The sequence below is a fragment of the Anarrhichthys ocellatus genome, unplaced genomic scaffold, assembly GCF_004355925.1.
Source record: "Anarrhichthys ocellatus isolate YVR2014 unplaced genomic scaffold, GSC_Weel_1.0 scaffold55, whole genome shotgun sequence".
Classification (NCBI taxonomy): Eukaryota; Metazoa; Chordata; class Actinopteri; order Perciformes; family Anarhichadidae; genus Anarrhichthys; species Anarrhichthys ocellatus.
In genome coordinates this window covers 1,337,618-1,357,871 of record NW_022280085.1, presented here as the reverse complement: position 1 = coordinate 1,357,871, position 20,254 = coordinate 1,337,618, and the positions used below count along the sequence as shown (strand labels likewise).

The 20,254-nt window shown below is 45.0% G+C and overlaps 1 protein-coding gene across 1 annotated transcript; it reads left to right on the top strand.

Moving 5' to 3' along the window:
* Positions 1–2,020: 2,020 nt before the first annotated feature.
* On the top strand, positions 2,021–3,434 carry foxd7 (forkhead box D7). The gene has a single exon (XM_031871037.1). The coding sequence runs from the start codon at positions 2,300–2,302 to the stop codon at positions 3,281–3,283; it is 984 nt and encodes a 327-aa protein (XP_031726897.1). The 5' UTR covers positions 2,021–2,299; the 3' UTR covers positions 3,284–3,434.
* The last annotated feature ends 16,820 nt before the right edge of the window (positions 3,435–20,254 follow it).

Sequence of the window (20,254 nt, the reverse complement as noted above, 5' to 3'; positions counted from 1 at the left end):
ACCGGTTCCGTGACCTGCGCGGATGTAGGTTCATTTATCCAGAATGATCCGGTGAGATCCCCGCAGGCCTGTTTAGTTCCTGCCAAATGGTGTTATTACACCGAGTCCTTGGTGGCTGCTCGCTCTCCAACCGTTTTCATCATCTGCGGTTCAAAACAAAGAAGATCTCCGCAATGGTTGTTTTTGTTAGATAGCGGGTTTAGTTATTGTTTGAATGTGTGCGTAATATGGCTTCTGGGTGAAGAAGAAGAAAAGGCCTTATTGATTTGAGCGTTTCCATATTTCGTCTTTTCTTCATCAAAAAAAAGCATGAAGCAAAAACACCTGCGACTGCGGAGCCCAAGTTTAATGGCGCATAGCTTTTATGATGGGGGTTCTTATGAAATTACCAGAAATAAAAAAATAATAAAAAATTGGATGCCATAGCTGTACATTTCGACAGCAGCTGCGTGCATGTGCAGGAAAGTTTGGTGCATTTATTCACGGCTCTGAAAATGTCCATCACCGTCCCCCCATGAGTCGTTTGTCCCCTTCAATGTCTCACGTGATGTCGGTCGCCCTATATAGCGCCATATACCTCCAAGCTTGTGCAGCGATTTGACGCTCCCGCGCTCTCGTCTCATTTGGAACCACACAATGCGCACGAGGGGGGCCTGGTTCCAATCTGAAGACATGCGTGATGAATTTGGGGAAATCATCTGCAGCTTTGCTGGTACCATAGAGAGCCCACCCAGCCCGGACCCAGTCCCCCCACTCTGCCCCGAGGTATCAATACGATTAGAGGCAGGAAATGTGGGAATCCCCAACAAAGGGCTCCATCATTAAACACAAACAACCAGAGGCCTCCCAACAATACCAAGAGCGCCCTCCGCTCCGCACTTCTCTTTTAAGTCTGAGCGAGTGAAAATCTATTACTTTCATCCCAATATCACCACTCTGCTTCCAGTCGCCCATTATTATTAAGGAAGATAATCCAACTGGGGGGAGGGGGTTATGGCGGACTTTGATAGTTTTCGCGTTCAAGTGGAGAACAGAGAGTGTAGAGTTTCTAACCCCATAGATCTCAGGTTATACAGGCTGCAACATCAAATGTTATTTCTTCTCCATACCACACATGGTGATACGGTTCTCTCAGGAGAAACGAAAGCCCGAGTGCAACAAGGCGCGTGTTCAGTTCATTCAAAGGAGTCACCGTCGTGCAGGCGACGCAGTTATTATTTTGGCACGCAGCGGCAAAATCAACGTCTGAAAACATGTAATTGTGCGTCAAGTGTTTGCGCAAAGAGCGGCTGCAGAAGCCTTTGAGCGGGATTAAGGCCTAAATCCCTGCCTCACGTAGAGATGCGTTTGGGCCCCCCCCCGCCGCCCTAGTCTTTTAATTCAGGATGCTGATCTAATGTCATCAAAGTATATCATCTGAAATTAAAATATGGTATTTTCTTATCATATTAGATTACAGTTCTGGTTTTGGGGTGAATGTAATATTACAAAAAAAGGTTATTTTTGAACAAATACTTCTCATTTTTAACACAATTAAAAATACGTTAAGAAAAATATTTAATAATAATAATAATTACAATAAGAACAATAAGAAATAACTATAAATTGAATCATTTTGAAGGCCACTATAATAATAACTTGTAATTTAGAAGTCCAGTAATAGTTTTTTGACGGATGCGGCTAGAGACCAAAATCGCTATTATTTTACTTTGTCTTCATTTTATTCACATGTGGCCTATTGTTAGTCAACACCAAAGTCAACAACTTCTCTCCAAAAATAGATTTTCCTACCCATAAGGATGTTTTCCCTGAACGGCTCTCTTGGGTCCGCGTGGATTTGACACTGATGCGCCGATGATGAGAGAGCACCGTGGGAGGCTGGTACGGGCCTCCTTGGTACCCGTCGCGTCGTTTTCATTGGTCAGGATCCTGTTTCCTTCGTGCCTCAACGTGACATCACATCCACCCGACCAGCAGGAAAGCAACCGAGGTTACAGATGATGCTGGACATCTCGGAGGACGCGCACGCTTTTTTTACGCTTCACGCACAAATCACTCGCTGAGCGCTCCTTTTTAGCGCATACAAGCACCGAAATATAACGGACATCAACGCTTGCAGTATGCAGAGTTTGTTTGTTGAAAAGTAGGAGGAGGGTTGCGCTCGGATCTTCCCTTTTTGTATTTGGTGAATGGAGATGAGTCGTGCTTAAAGAAATCTGTTCATCGCGTTAAAGAGAAGAGCCGTCACTCCCCCACCTGTTGGCAGGTGGTGCTGGCTTTCACCCCGCGGGCATCTACTATGACATTGGGTTTGGAAATCATGGAGGATATTGTTATCGACGTAGTAGGGGAAGGACTCAAAGACAGCGGCGAGGAGCAGCTCTTACCTTTGGATGAGTCGCGGAGCGAGCAGGAGCGCGGCGCCGAGACTCTCAGCAGCCGGAGCAAAGAGCGGGACACCTACAGGCCCGAGCCGGAGTGTCCTTCTGCGGCCAAAAGCAAAGGTCCCGCGTCGGTGAAGCCTCCCTACTCTTACATCGCCCTGATAACCATGGCCATTCTGCAGAGTCCGAAGAAGCGGCTCACCCTCAGCGAGATATGCGACTTTATCAGCCAGCGCTTTGCGTATTACCGGGAGAAATTCCCCGCGTGGCAGAACTCCATCAGGCACAATCTGTCGCTGAACGACTGCTTCATAAAGATGCCCCGGGAGCCCGGGAACCCCGGGAAGGGCAACTACTGGACGCTGGACCCCAACTCCTCGGACATGTTCGAGAACGGGAGCTTCCTGCGGCGGAGGAAGCGCTTCAAGCGGCAGCATTTCCGCTTCGACCCGCTCAAGGAGCAGCACCTGGAGCCCAGCGGACTGCACGGCTTCGCGCACGGCGCCTACGGGTTCAGCGCAGCGGCAGCGGCGGCTCTGCAGCTGCCCGGTCTGGAGATCTACCCGTACCTGCATCACCACGCGCACTCGCCGTGCGGGCCCGCTGCCATCCCACCTGTCAGCAGCATCCTGCCGGCGCTCTCCAGCTTCTTCTCCCGCGGCGCGCTCACGGCCAAAGCTTTCCTCCAGGCGCAGCCCGGCATTGAAGGCTTCTCCCCGGCCCAGTGCACCGCGTACTCCTCCCCTCTGACCTCCGGCGCTGCCTACGCGTCCCCCGCGCTCTTCCACCCCGCGGCGGCTCCGCACTTCCTCAGTTTGCACCAGGAGTATCAGAAATTACAGACTCAGCGTGGCACCGTGGAGTTGGCCAAACACATCCACGCTGCCAACATTGAATAATGATCAGTACCGCCGGACTATGAACTCGTGTTTTTCTCAGGTAACAGAGACATTTTAAGCAGATTTTCTCAAGTGTGATGAATCTGCTTTCAAAGAATGTTGTAGATATGTTTATTTTAAATCTCCTCCTTTTCACTTTTTTGGCAAAAAAAAAAATCTTCCAGCAGACGTGTTTTTTATTTTGATCTTGAATTATTTTCATTTTTTTTAAATATTTAAATGACGAGTTTCCTTTATTTTCTGGAAAGAAATAAAAGTGAATATTTAAACCTTGCGTTCAGTTGTATTTTGTGCAAATCCACGAGGTGATAGAAAGCTGTTTATGTATCTTATGGAGCATCTAAAAGACACCAGACTTGCTCTTAGATGTCACGTGTTTACTCTTTTTAATATCAGTTCCTGGGTTTTGACTAATTCTGACTTAATTAAATAATTCATTCGACCATGATTCGTAATCATGACAATAACCCGAAATGACCTTTATTCAAATGTTAAGAATTATAGACTATTGACAAACAAGAAGGTACAACACAGCCAAAGAAATAGCATAAAATCATCGGTGAAGAATCATTTGTCGACTGAAAGCTGAGGCCCAACAGTCTAAAAATGAGATTCACTTCCGCTTCAAATAATCGATCAAATAAAATACAAACACGGTATTACAATCGTAACAAAATACATCTTTGTCGATCATTTCAGTTTAGACGGTGATTCGCATAATTATCAATTACTGAGATGCTTAAAGAGTTATTTAATGTGTATAAAATGCTTGTATAATATTATATTTCATGTTAGAAATGAGGGGAAAAGCAGCATTATGCTGCATGTTGGACAGACCAGGTGTCAAGGTCAAAGTCTGTAACACTTTGGGATGAAACCTTAATATCACTAAAGCTCCACGATCAAAACCCCTCAGCAGGACATCTGTGAGCAGCTGAAGTGTGTGCGTTCATGGATATAACGCTGAAAGTATAGACATGGCCATAATTGCCTTATTTCGCAGGGCCACACACACACACACACACACTCCTGCTCCCGCGAGAAAATCTGTACAACACATTTTCATGTCAAAGTTCTCATCTGTTCAATCATATATATCATAAAACCTCCAGAGCCCCCTTTAGTATATCACTCATTATTTATTTTATTAATATAGTCAAGTAGAAAATATGTTGGTCGAGTGTTTTGCTATTTCTGATTTGGAAGTTAAAAAAAAAACGTCATTAAGTCCTGTTTGAGCAGAAAATCATGGATTTTAAAGAGGTGACTTCCTCCTAATTTATATTATGGACTGATGCAACAATTATAAATTAATTTTATTCTTTTATGAAAAGAAATAACCCAACAATTCAGTTTACTCCAAAGTTAATATCCGTAGCTTAGAAATTGTCAATACTAACATTGTACAGAGGATTCCAAGCAGCCTGATGTATAACTGGTTTATTTTTCCATTTACATCCTGGTGTACAAAGGTTGAGCTGTTTAGAAAGCTGAATCAAATTCATCTTAATTAAATCAAACCATAATCCATCATCTAACTAAAACAAATACGCTAATAACACACACACACACACACACACACGCACACACACACACACACACAGGATAAATCAGCAGTTTACCAAATCTGCCCCAAAAACTCTCCGCCCATTTCTCCGTGCTACTAATTTCAGATTGTCCCATTTTTTTTGTCCTCTCCTTTTTTTCCCCATTTAAGTGGATGCGGACGCTGCTTTACGGTATGAATGACAGTTAAATAATTCTGGGTTTCAGAGCATGGAAGTATTTATTTAATTCTATTTCGAGTCTGCTTTAGATGGATTACTGCTCTGAAGCTCTTGGACGGGCCTGATGGATCACACCACACGCTCAGTCCTTTAGCAGACTTTGGCACCCAGTGAGGGCCTGAAACAAATAAAAAGATTGTTACCTGATGGTGAGCTGCTAAGCAAGAAGAGCACACTTTCTCCATTCGGGGAGATATTTTACAGTTGGGCCCGTTTTTTGATCTCATTCAATCTGTTTTGAGGTTTTCTAAATATTTTTTTTGTTTTGTTACAACCAAATGTCTGATATTTGCTCTGCTAATCTTAAACAGTGCGGCGAGAGCTGCGGTTCAAACTGATCCGACATGAGATTCATATCATACGCCGCTGCACCACTTCTGCTATTAGAACATATCTGAGTGGAAAAACCAAACATATTCAAACGTGTATTGTTGTTTCTCTCTTTTCCACTCGGTTTCAGTGCTTGGTTGGTGTGTGAGTTAAAATGTCGCAACTAAATATGGACATGCGATATATAGAGGAGGGCTGTAACTCTGAAACTGACAAGGGGAAACCGTGGAAAATCTAGCATGTGATCCATATAGCAGGCAATAAGTCCTCGTGTACAATCACACACACGTAAACAGTCACTTTGGTGCAGCTTGATATAGTAGAACATCGTGGTCAGGAAAGACACAACAACGTTAATCGTCCTTAAAGGGCATCAAGAAGAAGGAGAAGACATCTTTGTCTTTGTGACTGATTTGCAGACAAGGAGGGGGAGAAGCCGGTGCACCTGATAAAATAAGCAAGTCAGACACCCCAGGCCTGTGTGTGTGTGTGTGTGTTGCTGTGACTGCACATCAGTTTTCCATCCTAAAGGAGGTGAAAGTTGCCAGCACACTGCTTAAAGTCTCTTTACTTTCCTTCTCCCTTTGTGCGTCATTGAGTGTGACATGCTTTATTAAATCCACACTTCTATTACGAGCAAAAGCTTCTTTTCTTCAGCAAGATGTTCCTGTTTGCAAGCATGCTTTTTACATTTATTTTCATATCTTTTGTGAGACGTCTCCAAGTGGGATTCAATGTCATCTGCAAAGTCGCTCAGCGTTCGACACAAAGGGGGGGGTCTTGTTTGTAATTGAATGTGTCAACCACATATTAAGATTCATCCCACGAGTGCACACGATGAATGGACTTTTACGGGACGACCCGTCAGTGGTGCATGCCGTGTTACACCGCCTCAGTGTTTCTGCTCGGTTTCGGAGCGGACTATCAGTCCTGAGTTATCCCTTCTGATGTGGAGCTCCTTTTCCCAGGGAAAAGTGAGTCGGCTCGTCCAGAGCTCCATTCATGCCTAACGCATGCTGCCGCTCCGCGCTTTCACTCTCCGCTCGCCAACGCCAAGCCAAACAGGCAAGATAAACTCATCGGTGGAGCGCCCCACCTCGCTGCCTTCTGCTTCCACAGCACAGACCCAGAGTCCAAAGTGGGGAGAGCGCTGCATTCTGGGACGACCCCCTGCGAGTTCAGTCGAGACAGGAAAAACAACGCGTCTGTGTTGTTCCGCAGAGTTTGAAATGCATGATTTGGAATGAATTCCCTTCAAATATTTTCCCTGACTTATAGCCCGCTGCTTTTTTTTATGCAAGTTTTTAGGCTGCCGTCACACTAAAAAAATCTGCAACGCTGGGTTAACTTCACCCGGTGGCCATGGGGAGAAACCCCAAAACAATGAGTTGACCCAGTGTTGGTGTTGTTTTTATGTTGCTGTTCTTCACAAGGATCAAAATGTCTTGGATGGTTTTAGACACTGGGTCAATGTTTGACCTCCTGTGTTGGGTCAATAAAGAAACAGACCTAGTGTTACTTTTATACCACTTTCGGGTTATTTACCTAAACCGAATGCTATGGTTTCCAACTGTTATCAACTTCTCTCTTTAAAAACATAAGTGCCACTATTTGTTACTAATTGTTAATAAAGAAAACTGTGCGTCCTGTGCATTTTTGAGTGTCACGCAGTTAATGTTGGACTACCATACATTTCGGACAGTTTTAAGATAAAACCGGTAAAATAACTCAAGAGTGTTATAAAAGGCGACAACACATTGGTGCTGGATAAGGTGAGCTCTTTATTGTGATTTTTTTTAGTGTGTGTAACTGAACACCTGATTGCCGGAGACTGATTTGTGTTGGCCTCAGTATTTCAGGAGGTTGATTTGTGCGGCTGTAGAAACAAGAGTTTGGAGCGTATTGGAGGGTGTTGTGGTGTTTCAGTTATCATTAGTAAATCTCTCACCTTCCTGCTGAGGCCCATCGCGGAGCTGAGGCTCTCTCTCCGCTCACTTTAATGGCTGATTTCCACAGGCCTCATTCGCCCCCTTGGCGTTTGCTTTTCCTGGCAGGGCCAATCCCCGCTGCCCTGCTTTGGGGAGTTATTCAATTATAAATCTTCCACCCCCCGCCCCCGCCTCCCCTTACCTCTCTCTCTGCTTTCCCTCTCTCACCGGTCTATGCGTTAGCCTGCCAAGTCCAGTAAAACACGCAGCGCCGCTCTCCGGTCTCATGCCCAAGAATTTATTATGCTCAGGGTGGTGAAGCGGAGTGCGGTGTGTTTTTGGAAAAAGGGGACCCCCCCTCAAGCCTCGGTGCCAACAGATGACAGTGACATATAGCAGGAAAGCCACCCAGAAGGAGAATGATCTCACACCTCAGCCACGCGCTCGGAGGGAGTGGGAGAAAACAGAGGGAAAGAGGAGAGATCTGCAGCTGGGGGCAGATGGGACAATAAAATGGAGATGAAACGAGGCAAGGATGGAGAAATGCAGAGGTGGAAAGGAAAAACAAACACCGGATGACTGAGAGCAAACCGTAAAAAAAGCAAGTCAATGATCTGATGGAAGAGAAGTGAACCAAAAATGTGCCTGCGACTGCTCTAAATACTTCCTAAACTTGAACATTATGTCTTCGTAACAGTGGTGGGCCGCCAGGGCCAGCTCAGCCTTCTCTGCTGCCCTAAACAGAATCATAAAGTTATAGCTATTTTTTTTCACATTATCTTATTGTCTCATTGCACAGCTCCTGTCTGCCTCTGTTGCTCTGCTTCCAGCCTGCAGCGCTGCTTCCAGCACAGCTTGTTTTAAGGAGAGCTTTTATCCAATCAGATTCAGCCCCTGTCTCTCTGTAAGGAGAGAGGCCCGATGCCGGCTAGAGAGCCTTTGCAGTTTAAGTGAATGGGGACGATATTGTTGATTGTCATCGTCTTCAACCAATCAGATCTTTAGTTTGACATGTTGGGCGTATTCTTTGACGTGCCAGTGCTAACCAGGTAGCCTCCTAAGTACGTCTGCATTAACGTGCGCCGTGATTGGTCAGTGGGCCAGCGTGACTTTTGTCAAACAGAAAGCTAGCTAGCAGATCTTAGTGTTTAGTAAGAGTTCAGGTTGAAACGTATGTAAGAGAAGTTATGACATTTGTAGCGTTTTGCTTGGTGTAGATTCTTTTTTTTTTTTACCTAACTTTGTTTTTATAACACTCAATGGCTGAAGGAGGAGGGGAAACGGATTTGGAAGTTACTGACTTTGTTAACAAAGAAAGGAGGATGGACTTTGTCTTTATTAAGTGAACAGCAGCTTTGGTAAGTGAATTGCTTTTGTTTTTTTACATCTGCAGTAGCGTTTCTACTGTCTTCATTTGTCTATCGTGTCGTTTTTATGAATAATATGAATGGCTTGTGCTCTAGCGCTGCAGCGTTGCTGGGTTGATTTGTTGCTTTGTTGTCATATAAATATATGTGACTGGTTCTTGTGAGTTTGTTCTTGTCATTGTGTTAATTACATTGATTCTGACTTGTCCGTTAATGACAAAGCATCCCGTCATCGCGGGGTTATTTCGGACATTTGATTCTCTGTTTGAATCAGTAGGGAACAGCTAACTGCTGTTGTTTCCCCACTAAGCTAGTTTAGCTTAGCCTCCCTGAACACACGCGGGGCCTCAGCTGTCTTTTGTTATTGCTCCGGGTTCAAAAGGTCACACAGCCCGTTGTCTGTTACGTGAGCGCAGTCCACCGAAAACATTATATTTCCCACAATTTAAGCTTCGGGCATTTTCCAAATGCACTAGTATTATTCAAACGTATTGTTCGGTTCGTAAGCCTCGTACCGAACGGTTTATTGTTACACCCCTAGAAACAAATAACCGTAGCTGTGGCGTAGGACAGCACAGAAGGCCCAGGTATAAAATGCATGGCCCGCCACTGCTTCGTAATACCCGAATAAACCCAACTATGTTAAACCTCTTAGATATTCTATTCTTACCCTCAGACCGTGGCCTGTCTCTGCCAGCCTGCTTCTGGAGGAAAAGCACTGCTCCATTTGGCCCTCTTCAGAGAAATACTCAGTTGCATTCAAGATTCTGTTGCAGATAGATCCTCCTCTCTGTTCCACAGCTGGAGAACTCATGCCCTCGCCATGCCCATGGAGCTTGGCATTACCACCACATCCCCTCTCCACGTTTCTGTGTACCACCACCACCACGTGCCCGCATGGGAGGTACGCCCGCTTGCAGGTACAAGGCATCCAACCACTCGAGAGCGACGCTCGCCCTTTACAGGCCCGAGATCAAAGGCAGCGGGGAGCGTGATGTCACCCACGGCAGCCCCAAAACCACTTAGTGCACCAAATGAGAGCCATTAGCCGTGCAAACAAAGATTTTAAACTCTCTGTTAATCAAAAGGGGGGAGCAGGAAGCACAATTAACATCTGGGCCAAGATGTGTCAGAGAGGGGTCAGGCCAGAACTGTGCCGGCTCTTATTACAGTCGCACAGTGGTCAGTGATCGGCCATGGCGGTCGGTGTGCGGCCTAATGAGAGTCGGTAACCTCAACCTGAATCCGACTGATCTCTGAGGAAGACAAAGTGGTCTGCCTTCCGCACCAGGCATCACCATGAAGAGCTTTGAACGTAGCCGGTTAGAGAACTGGAAACTCTCTCTCTCCATTCACTCTCTACCTCTCTCTCTCTCCGTCTGCAAGCTCTCTTCCCCATTACATTTGGTTTTCTCCCCTCAATAACGTCTGCAGTGGCATATTACAACTTGGAAATGGATTTTAAAAGGGAGCGGAGGAGGGTGCCAGAATGGGAAAAACATGGATTGGCTCAATGGAGGCCAGATTAGGTTGGCATGCCAAACCTCACGCTTTGTAAGAAACAAGAAAAAGATCCCTTTTTACATTAATGCTCCGAGTTAAAGACCAACCGCAGAGTGGGGGGAAAAATCGAAAAATCCCACCCTCTTCGAAAGAGAGAATGAAAATTCCAGGTGGTGGATTGTCACCTCATACGAATCCTTTCCCCTTCGGTGTCACCAGAGTGAATAACTTTTATTTCTTCTTTTTTTTATCAATGCTGCAGGTCTCTGTGTGCTCAGGGAACTGTGAAGCCAATTCATAGGCCTGCAAACATCCTGTAACAGCAACATCAATCCACTAATTCAGGCCTTTGTGTTCGGTAATGGATGTTGTGCCGTACTATGTAGATGGGATATGATGGGATTGATTGCTCTGAAGATCACTGAGGCTGCTTTCTAGCACCGCCCTGCCACCCAAACTGTCGGCCAACGAGCCGTTCATCCCATGTTGCCTCTGTTGGTGGTCCCTGGTGTAAGCTATATTTTCCCCTCACTTCTCTCTCTCGCTCTCTCTCTCCCTCTTTTATAGCTAACACAAAATTGTTCCTAATTCGCTGCTGCTAGAGGGGGGTAATTTGCGGCTTTTGGCTGAGTGTCGCAAGCCCCAAATTTGAAAAAGCTGCTGAGTTGAAGGCGTTCTGTGAAACGCTGTCGGAGCTACAGCGGAGAGAGGGAGAGAGAGTGAATTCAATCAGTTGAAAAGGAAAAACAGCAAAAACATGATGAGCCTCAAAAGGCAGAAGACAGCAATGCAAAAATAACTGCTGGGTTATGTAAGCCATAGCCACCAATATGTATGTCTGTTTTAATGAAATGATGGTGATTATGTCTCCTCCTCTACTTCAAGTTAGCACGATTTCTGTTTGGCCAACGAAAAGACTGAAAATAGCTCATATTTCTTTTGTTTTAGGGGAGATAAAACCTCTCTCCTGTCAGTTGCAAAAATAGGCCCTCCGTAAAAAAGAAATAAACAGCTGAATAGTCCTTAAGGCCATTTAATAACAAGCAGTAGTGTGATTGAGGGCTCAAGCCATTGGAAGTCAAAGAAAGTCAATGGCCACAAACTGACTTACTGAAGGAGTACCTCAAAGTTCTGTGCTTGGCCCACTTTTATTTTCTCTTCACATAAATAATTTAGAAACTTCTAATCATTGTAATGCAAATGACGCAGTGTTTATCTAGTTATAGCTGTGGATCTCCTCTTCAAGGTGCACTTCATAAGCTAAAAGTCTGGCTTTATTATTGGGCAGTGTCAGCTTATTCAAGTCAAAGTTGCGCTGAAAGGAGATAAGTTGATGTTGTTTTCAAAGGCTAGGAGGAAGCCTGTGATAATTGTGGACATTGTCAAGCTCACGGGAATCTCAAAAACAGAAGTTAATTTTTCACAAATGGAATTTGGTTTAATTAATGTCTGTCTTTTATAGTAAAAGATTGACATTTTGGGAAATAAGCGCACTTAGTTATTACGAGTTAGGGGACAAGATTGATACCACACTTGCCAGCAGCCGGCTAACTTAGCTGAGCATAAAGCCTGTAAACAGCTAGCCTTTGTTTTTAAAGATTGTTTTGATATGGATTAAACCAACAACATATAATGTGTTAATTAGTGAGCTTTGGAAGATTTTGCTACCTGTAGACAGAGCAGAGCAGCCGTTTCCCCTTGATTCCAGTCTTCATGCTAAGCGGAGTTAGCTGGCTACTGGTGGTAGCTTCGTATTTACCACACAGACATGAGAGTTGTTTCAATCCTCTCATCTAACAAGAAACGAAATAAGCGTATTTCTCAAAATGTCAAACTATTCCTTTAAGCAACATGTTGAAAACTGTCTGAGAAACTACAGCCCTGTTTCTTTTTGAAGCTACAGGAGAAGGCTTGTTGTGTTTATTTGTTGTATATGAATGCATCAGCACAGAGTCACCACGTGTTGGACTGTTTATCGGAGAGTGCTTAGCTTTGTAACCAAACCAAAACCACTCACACATCATTGTGCTTTGTTTTCCAGAATTTGGGTTGCCAAGTCATTTGTATATTTTATTCATGAAGCCATTCTGGGCTTTCATACCTCTGCAGATGTGAAAAGACTGTTGACTTGTCACACCTGAAGCGTGTGCAAGTTAAAAGAGAAGTCTAAGCAACCAAAATGATTAGATTTGTTAATAATAGTTTAAAGTTAAATTAGCTGCAATGGAAAAATGAATAAAAAGAAGTAGTACTGAATGACAGGTTGAAATGTCTGGCCTTGGGCAATTAAAGGTGCTAAATTCAACACTCAGATATAGCAGCAAACAATTATTTGCTTTGTAAAGATGTAGTGGAGTATTGGCTTTGTTGACATAGCTGTGCTTTTTAGTGCATGTTTGTGCACGTGAGCTTGCCCCACATGCTCACAGCCACCAACCTGACCCACGGTGTCGTCGCGGGAGCTTAGCGTTCACCTTCTGGTTCCCTCGTAGCTTTTGCGTTGTTTGCAAAGATGAGCAAAAAGGAAGTAACCGAAGATTTATTTACAGCGAGGCAGTTTAGTTCGCTGATGGGTTTGTGCAGGAGAACGTCTGGATCTCTCTTTACACCCAGAGCGTCATGTTCCTCAAAGCGGGGGAGGGGTGGGGGCGAGAGGTCCTCCTCTGTGGCCTCGTCGACACGAGGGCCCTAAGAGGCGCTCATTCATTTTGATTAACAGGGCCTTCCTCACTCTCATCCCATCCTTGGTGGTTCACTCTCTCCTCGAGGGGGAAAAGCCCACATGGATGTTTTTCTTTTTTTTTGATCCCACATGGTTTTTCGCTTCCACAACAGCACGTCATTACCGCGAGTGTTTAAACACTTAAGAGAACAGTTTAAAAGGAGGGAGAGGAGGTGGAGGTTGGAGGAGGAGTGAAAAAAACGCTCGCGAGCAATGAACAGTTCTACATTAACTCTGCATCACTCAAGGGAGCTGTAAAGGCTGCCCCGTACGTGGAATGAAGTCAATAAATAAATGTGGCTGTTGTCAGACGTCTGGAACGGCTTGAGAGGGATTCGGCGAGGGGGCAGCCCACCATGTTGAAATGAAGGGTGATAAGTTTTGGGCGGCCCCGCAGAATTAGATGCTACAACTTGCTGAGTGCCATTGACTAATGAGAGCCGCGTTTGCTGCATGATGAATTCCCAAAGAGAAAAAGAGAGGAGGCGTTTGATCCTCACCAAAACCGCAGATTGTTGAGAGTCGCAATGCCTCCGCGGATCAAAACACAGAGGAGTCTTATTATTTTACGCCGTTCCCACATGAGCTGGCCTCCGATAACGACGCTACCTCCCCCCAGAGGCCGGCTTTTCCCAGCAGTCAATCAAAGCGGAAGTGACAACAAACAGCCGAAAGAGACAGGAGCTGTCAGTGGGCCGGGCACGCCCGCTCTGCTTTCACAACTTCTTCATCGGATTCAAATTTTAATGTTTGCTGAGATGCGGCTCTGCAGGTTGGCCCTCCGAGGAAGAAGAAGAAGAAAAAACGCCTGCAGGAAAATACAACACATGATGAGGAAAAGCAGTAGCAGCTGGACGAGTGTTTTTCCAAGTTAAAGCAATTGATTGGTGAGAGTCCAGAGAGAGGCCAAAGGGGTAGGGTGTGGGGGGGAGGTGGTTCAGAGGAAGCTGCAGGTGTGGGGAAGAGAAAACACAATCGCATCTCAAGTCAAACAAATGCGTCCCCGCTGATGGAGATGGATAGAGAGGTCAGCATTCCAGTCCACGCTGGAGATCTCCACCACTTAGCTGCAGGTCCTCTCTCTCACTGCGTCTGCTGCTGCTGCCGGGCCAAACATCTGGACAGATAGACAGAGAGAGACAGAGAGAGAGAGAGAAGGGGGAAGGAACCAAGAGGAGTGAAGGAGAGAAAGTTTTTGAGAGAGAGAGAGAGAAGGGTGGACATGAGGACGGATGAAACGAAGGTCAGGAGAAGAGGTGAAAGATGTTAAACGGACAGCCGTGTTTATCTTCGGGACTCCCGTGGAGGAGGGAGCCCACATAAGTGGGCTTGCGTCGGTGGGGGAAAGTTCACACCCCTCCTCGCGCCTGCTCTCCATTTCTCTTTATCTTCATCTGCTTCACCTCTTTTTCTCCCATTTTTCTTCCAGTCAGCTTCAGTAAAATGGGGACCACATTCTGTCCAACACTTTAAACTCCTCTCTGCTGCCACCCTTCAGACGGCAGTAGCCTCAAACTCACTTTCTCTCGTTTATTGTTTTTCTGCCTCCTTCTTTGTGTTTTCCCCCCGGAGTCCTATAAAAGCCTGTTCAGCTCTTGTTTTCTCTACAAGTCATGGGATGAGCTGGAGCTCATAAAGAGAGAACTCAGAGGGCACCCTGAGGTCCTGGGCTCTGTAAAAATGACTATGGCAGCAGCTCTGGTGGTGGTTGCAGCAGCGGAGAGGAATATAGAGTTATACACACGCACACGCACACACACACACACTCACACACACACACACACACACTACACCTTGGGAGTATTTGATCCCTGTGAACACTGCACGGCCTGGGGAGGACACGCTCTGTAAATTTCCCTCCCGTGTGCTGTGTTCTCTGTAACAGCAGCCTGAGCTTGTAAAAAGAAAAAAAACACACACATGACAGGTGCCAAAGTCAGGAATGTAAAAAAATAAAAAGTGAAAAGGAGTGATGAATTATTGTTATGGAGCTTGTTACTTTTCAAGTGTTTTTTCTTTCTTCTATTTTCTTATTTGGTAGCATGTGTGCTTTCATGAGAGAATGCGTGTTGAAGTGTTTGAGTGCGTTTATCGGTTATTCCACATTGCATTCTTACAAAGTTGGAGGGATTATTCAGACCCTGTACTAAAGGCAGGAGTAGGATTTTCCACAAAGAACAGAAATGTATTAACATGAATTCTGACCCACTAGAAGTGTGTGGCTATGTCTGTATCTGCAAAGACTCTCTAAGCCTGAAGCTTGTATTTTCTTATTTGTCAGTATTCAGGACATTACTGGACGTCAACCTCTATAAAAACGGGTGCCAGATCATAAGCGTGCATCCAAGAGGAAGGTAAGAAAATGGTGTACACAGAACCGAAAACAATACAGTATTTGAAACTGTTAAATACATAAAAGTGGATATTCTTTTCATACAATTTAAATGTGAGTGTTTGGTTTGGTCAAGTTTGCATTCATATGTGGCAGAGAGTGTGTGTCCATTCTTTTCCACTTTTTATTTGAACCATGCATGCATTGCTTTTAGCTGACAGTTTAAACTTTCTAACAAGTGCAACATGTACTGAATGCCACAGTCTTTCTTCATGCCCACTGGCACCTGCATAGGTACAAGTACAAGTAGGCCTCACGCTGATCGGGAATCACGGTTTAATAGCAAAGCAAAATATTGCATCATATTTTATAACCTCATCATTATGTTCGGGGCAATTCTAATCTGAAAAGCAAACAGTAATCAAATCTGTCAAATAAATATTGTGGGGTAAAACATTATCAAGTGAAGTACGAGTACCTCAAATTTGTATTCAAGTAAAATACTTGACTAAAAATGCTTAATTACTTTCCACCATGGTGTGTGTGCGTGTGTGTGTGTTTTCACTGCCGATCGCACAGTGGAGGATTTATTTGAACAGATGTGAACTCTCACTGCCAGGGTGACCTCAGGTCCTACTTTGCTACACTGCGGCTGATCTCTCCGCCCTGGAAAAATAACACTCAGTTTAACAGACTGACCTGTGGAAGAAAAAGCTTGCAAACGCACCGCGCAATAAGTCCAGGAATAAGGCTACATTTCCTCTCAGAGAGTAATTGAATCTCTGTGTAACCTTATCGGCCTCCCTGCAATGTGGAGCGCAGGCTATGTCAGGCTATGTCCTTGTCCTCTGTGAAATATCTCAGTTACAGTAACAAGACTGCACTGTAAAACCAAAAGTTATATTCCTTTTCGAAGTCAGATATATGGCAGTGGTTTTATACTCCCATTGACTGAAAACGGAGGGTTTTTAATACCAAATGCAGTGCACATTAACAGCACCGAGGTGAGTTAGGGGAGTGCAGAGGTTGCCGACAAGAGCCATAAAGGAGGTGGATTTATGTGTCGGAGCGGTAGAGGCGGGAGGTCAGAGGCAGAGTGAAGTGTGGAGGGTCGACAAGGATGAAGAGACAGCAATGTTTGGAGAGAGGAGACGAGAGAGCGACGCTAATTTATACCCCGCTAATTGGAAACAGCAGAGTCCTGCACCTGAACCGCATTTCTCGGCCCCGTGGCCGACTCCGGGCCCTGGGCAACGTGGGAGGGTGATGAGGGCCGGGGGATGGAGAGATGGGATGGAGGTTAGGGTCAGTGTCAATGGCAGCATTGTTGTTGCTGTCCCTGCAGACGGGATAGAGTTTGGTGTGTGCGTGTGTGTGTGTGTGTGTGTGTGTGTGTGTGTGTGTGTGTGTGTGCACGTATGAATGTGAGGTCTAGATGTGCGTGTCTGAGCGGAATTAGTGTGTATGTTAGAGAATTTCTGGGGGTCATGTTGTGTGTTGTGACAGTCTCACACACACACACACACACACACACACACTAGAGCAAAGACCACCCTGCCTCAACGGGGAGAGGGGAAGGAGGGGGGGGGGGGGGGAGCTTAATGTGGCATGGTTTCAATCTGACACGATCTAACATACGACATGGCTGGACTTCAGCAGTCTTAGCTTCCTAGTTAAATAAATATGACAGCCTCCTCCGATAATTACCGTGCTGTGACCATGTTGAGTCACAGCATCCGTTAATTATTAGACGGTGCCGCGTGGATACGTGGCTTCATTTTCTCAAATCCCCGCTGCTTGTGAGTTTTCTGATGTCTGTAATATTTCAGTGAGTGATGATGTATTCAGATGTTGGCTGTGACTGGGGTCTGGCACCGACGCAAAAAAAGTGAAGTAATCTTAGAATTTAGATTGAAAAAACATTGACGTCGCTCGATGTGCTTCATATCTGCAGGGTCTGTTTGCGCTGAGTTAGTGGGTTAGTGTTTGGGCCCATAGGTACTGTACCAGGGAGTACCTGAGAAGACTGTGAAGTAACTCAACTAATCTGAACCAAATAGAATTCATGCTTGAATAAAAACAATTATATAAATAAAATTAAATATATAGATATATATTTACACACACATGAAGTCAGTTGTAACACCTGAACAACACGGGTTGTAATTCAGAATGCAACAAAACGCTACGCGTTAGCATACGGCAGTTAGCTAAAAGTAATGAATAAATAGATGAAGGAAAAATAACTCCACTCTCTGTCAACTGTAACACCTGAACACTGCATTGTGCAAGTAGTGAAAACTAGCTAGCCAATCTGCAGTCTAAACAGTTAGCTTTTAGTTAGCTAGAAGTAATGGATAGTTGAAGTAATTAGCTAACAGTGATGGATAAATGGTGACAAAGCTAAAATAAATGATAAACAGTTAAAGTAGTTAGCTAACGATATGATAATAATGAAAAAGCTAAAAGAAGCCAATGAATAGTTGCAACAACTAACGTTTCTGCAGTTGAAGAAGGTGAAGCTAACTGTAATGGATATATATTGACAAAGACTAAAGTAGTGAATAAATGCTGAAAATAATTTGAAAAAAGAAAAATGGCTGAAATGTAGTTAGCTAAACGTAATGGCTGTATAGTGGGAAAAGCTACAACTAGTTCATTAATGGTTGCAACAATAAAGTGGATAAACAGTTGGAGAAGTTATAGCCTAGCTAACAGTAATGGATCAATGATGACAAAGCGATAGATCAATTATTTAAATAAACGATACAAAATAACAGATGAATGGCTGAAGCTAAAAGTTATACAAGCTAGAACTCGTCCGTAAATGGTTGAAATATTTTATAAGTTGAAATATTTGGATAAATATGTCCAGCTTTTGCCACTCACACGTGATAAAATGCAAACCTGCCCAAACCAAGATAAACAATGACACTTGAATTGCATGAAAACAAATGTTGTGATGTACCACTTCTACATAATAGTGTAAAATAACATCCATATTTTGGAGCATGACTGGCGGTGTTGATAAAAGGGTTATTGGGTTCCTCTGATACGGCTGTTGGGGTACATCAGAACCACTGATTGAGACCCTATTTTTCTAAACACCGCTGTGCCTGCTATTGATAAAGAAAGCCATCAAGCCAGTGCTCAGCTGTCTGCATTCACTCAAAGACAGCCTTCCCTTAATATGCAGGGTACCTAGAACAACGAAAACATACATAGATATGTGCACAAAAGCCCAAATTCCTCAAAAAAAAACAAAAGAGTGCACATATGGGGAGCACATTGGTGGCAGAGTTGTGATCACACAAGTTTCCTCAGAGGAAAAGAGAATACAACAAGATTTAGATGTGGTGGTGTGGTGGGGGGGGGGCTGTTTTGTTTCCCTTTAAAGGCGTGTCAGTTGTCTCTGCCCAGCTTGAGGATACTGAAGAGAGAGAAAAAACTTCTTTCTACTTCATCACTCCCAGTGATTGACATCTCCATAATCTGCACACAAGGATGTGTGTGAGTGTGTGTGTGTGTGTAAACCATTTGCGAATTATAGTGCCAAACACGCACACAAAGTTCCACACACGCTTCTACTGTAGTGGTTTTGCAGAGACATTTGTCCTATGATATTGCGTTTTTTCCTCCCCCCCCCCCCTATCTATTCTGAGGACCGAGCTCCAAGCGCACATCAAAGCCACCACAATCTGTCTTTTTCTCTCACGATTTGTCTCTCACACACTCTCTCTCTCTCTCTCTCTCTCTCTCTCTCTCTCTCTCTCTCTCTCTCTCTCTCTCTCTCTCTCTCTCTCTCTGGCCCGCGCCTGTGCACAAACCATGCACAAGCTAAAACACATTTGTGTTCCACATATTCTTTGATCACTGCTCATCTGACAGCAGATCCTCTCCGACACGGTTGTTCAGAAACACTTGTGATTTACTTTTTGACGTTGAAGGCCCGTGGATTTTAACATACTTATCATATCGATTTTTTCCTTTGACAGATAATAGTATTTGAGCTTCAGGAAAATGGTGAGATTGCACCAGAGTCATTGCATGTGAAAAAAAGATCCCCACTTCTTGACACCACCTTATCATTCCCACATTGATTCCACTGCCCTCTCTGGGGCAACGCAAAGCCACTGCAGCTGCACATCTTCATCTTATTTCTCCTCCATCCTGCCCGTCCTGTTTACTTGATGTTTTCCCTCTTCTGCAGGATGCAGGACGGTTTCAAAGGGACCACAGAACAAATCAGAGGCCCATCCCTGCGCACCAATGGGCCTGTCTCTCATTTCAGATGGAGATTGAAGGACAAGTCTTCCCCTGGAGGATCAGGGGGCCTCAGTAGCACCCGTCGCTCCCGGGGGCCTCCATGTTTCCACTGCGTGGAAGCCGGACCGTGACACACACCAAAACATGGAGCCCACCGCAAAGTGCCTCTGCCCTCGCGATCTGCAAGCCGTCGGAATCCCTAGTTAGCTCAAGGTCGTGTGCGAGTGGAGCGTGTGTTTTGGGTTTGGCATCCTTTGAAAAGATATGACAATAACTGGCCCTCGAGGGAGAGTTATTATGTGTTTGGTTGAGAGTGCGAGCTTGTGTGGCCGTGACGGAAGTTGGACGCTTCCCAGTGTTGTTTTGAGGTGCTTTGGGTTTGTTAGTCATAGGTTACTGTAACGTCTCTCCCAGGACGCTCCTATTTAGAGACTGTTTTGTGCGCAGTGACTCTGAAGTGGTGTCACGGATGGGCTCCTCTGGCTTTCCTGGCGGAGGATGTGTGGGGCTTGTGGATCTGCGAAAACAACAGGGCGCCGGGAGATCAGTTCCAGGTTTGACGGCGCGTACTGCATTCAAGAGACGTGGCTCCAATCCCCCCCCCCACCCCCCCACTCCCTCCCTGTCTGTCTCCAGCTCCGGTCTTCCCCCGGCCTCCATTAAGCTCCCTCGGCTTTCACATGACACGGCGATATCCATCAGAAGCTGCATGACAGCATATGGACCTGAGTGACAT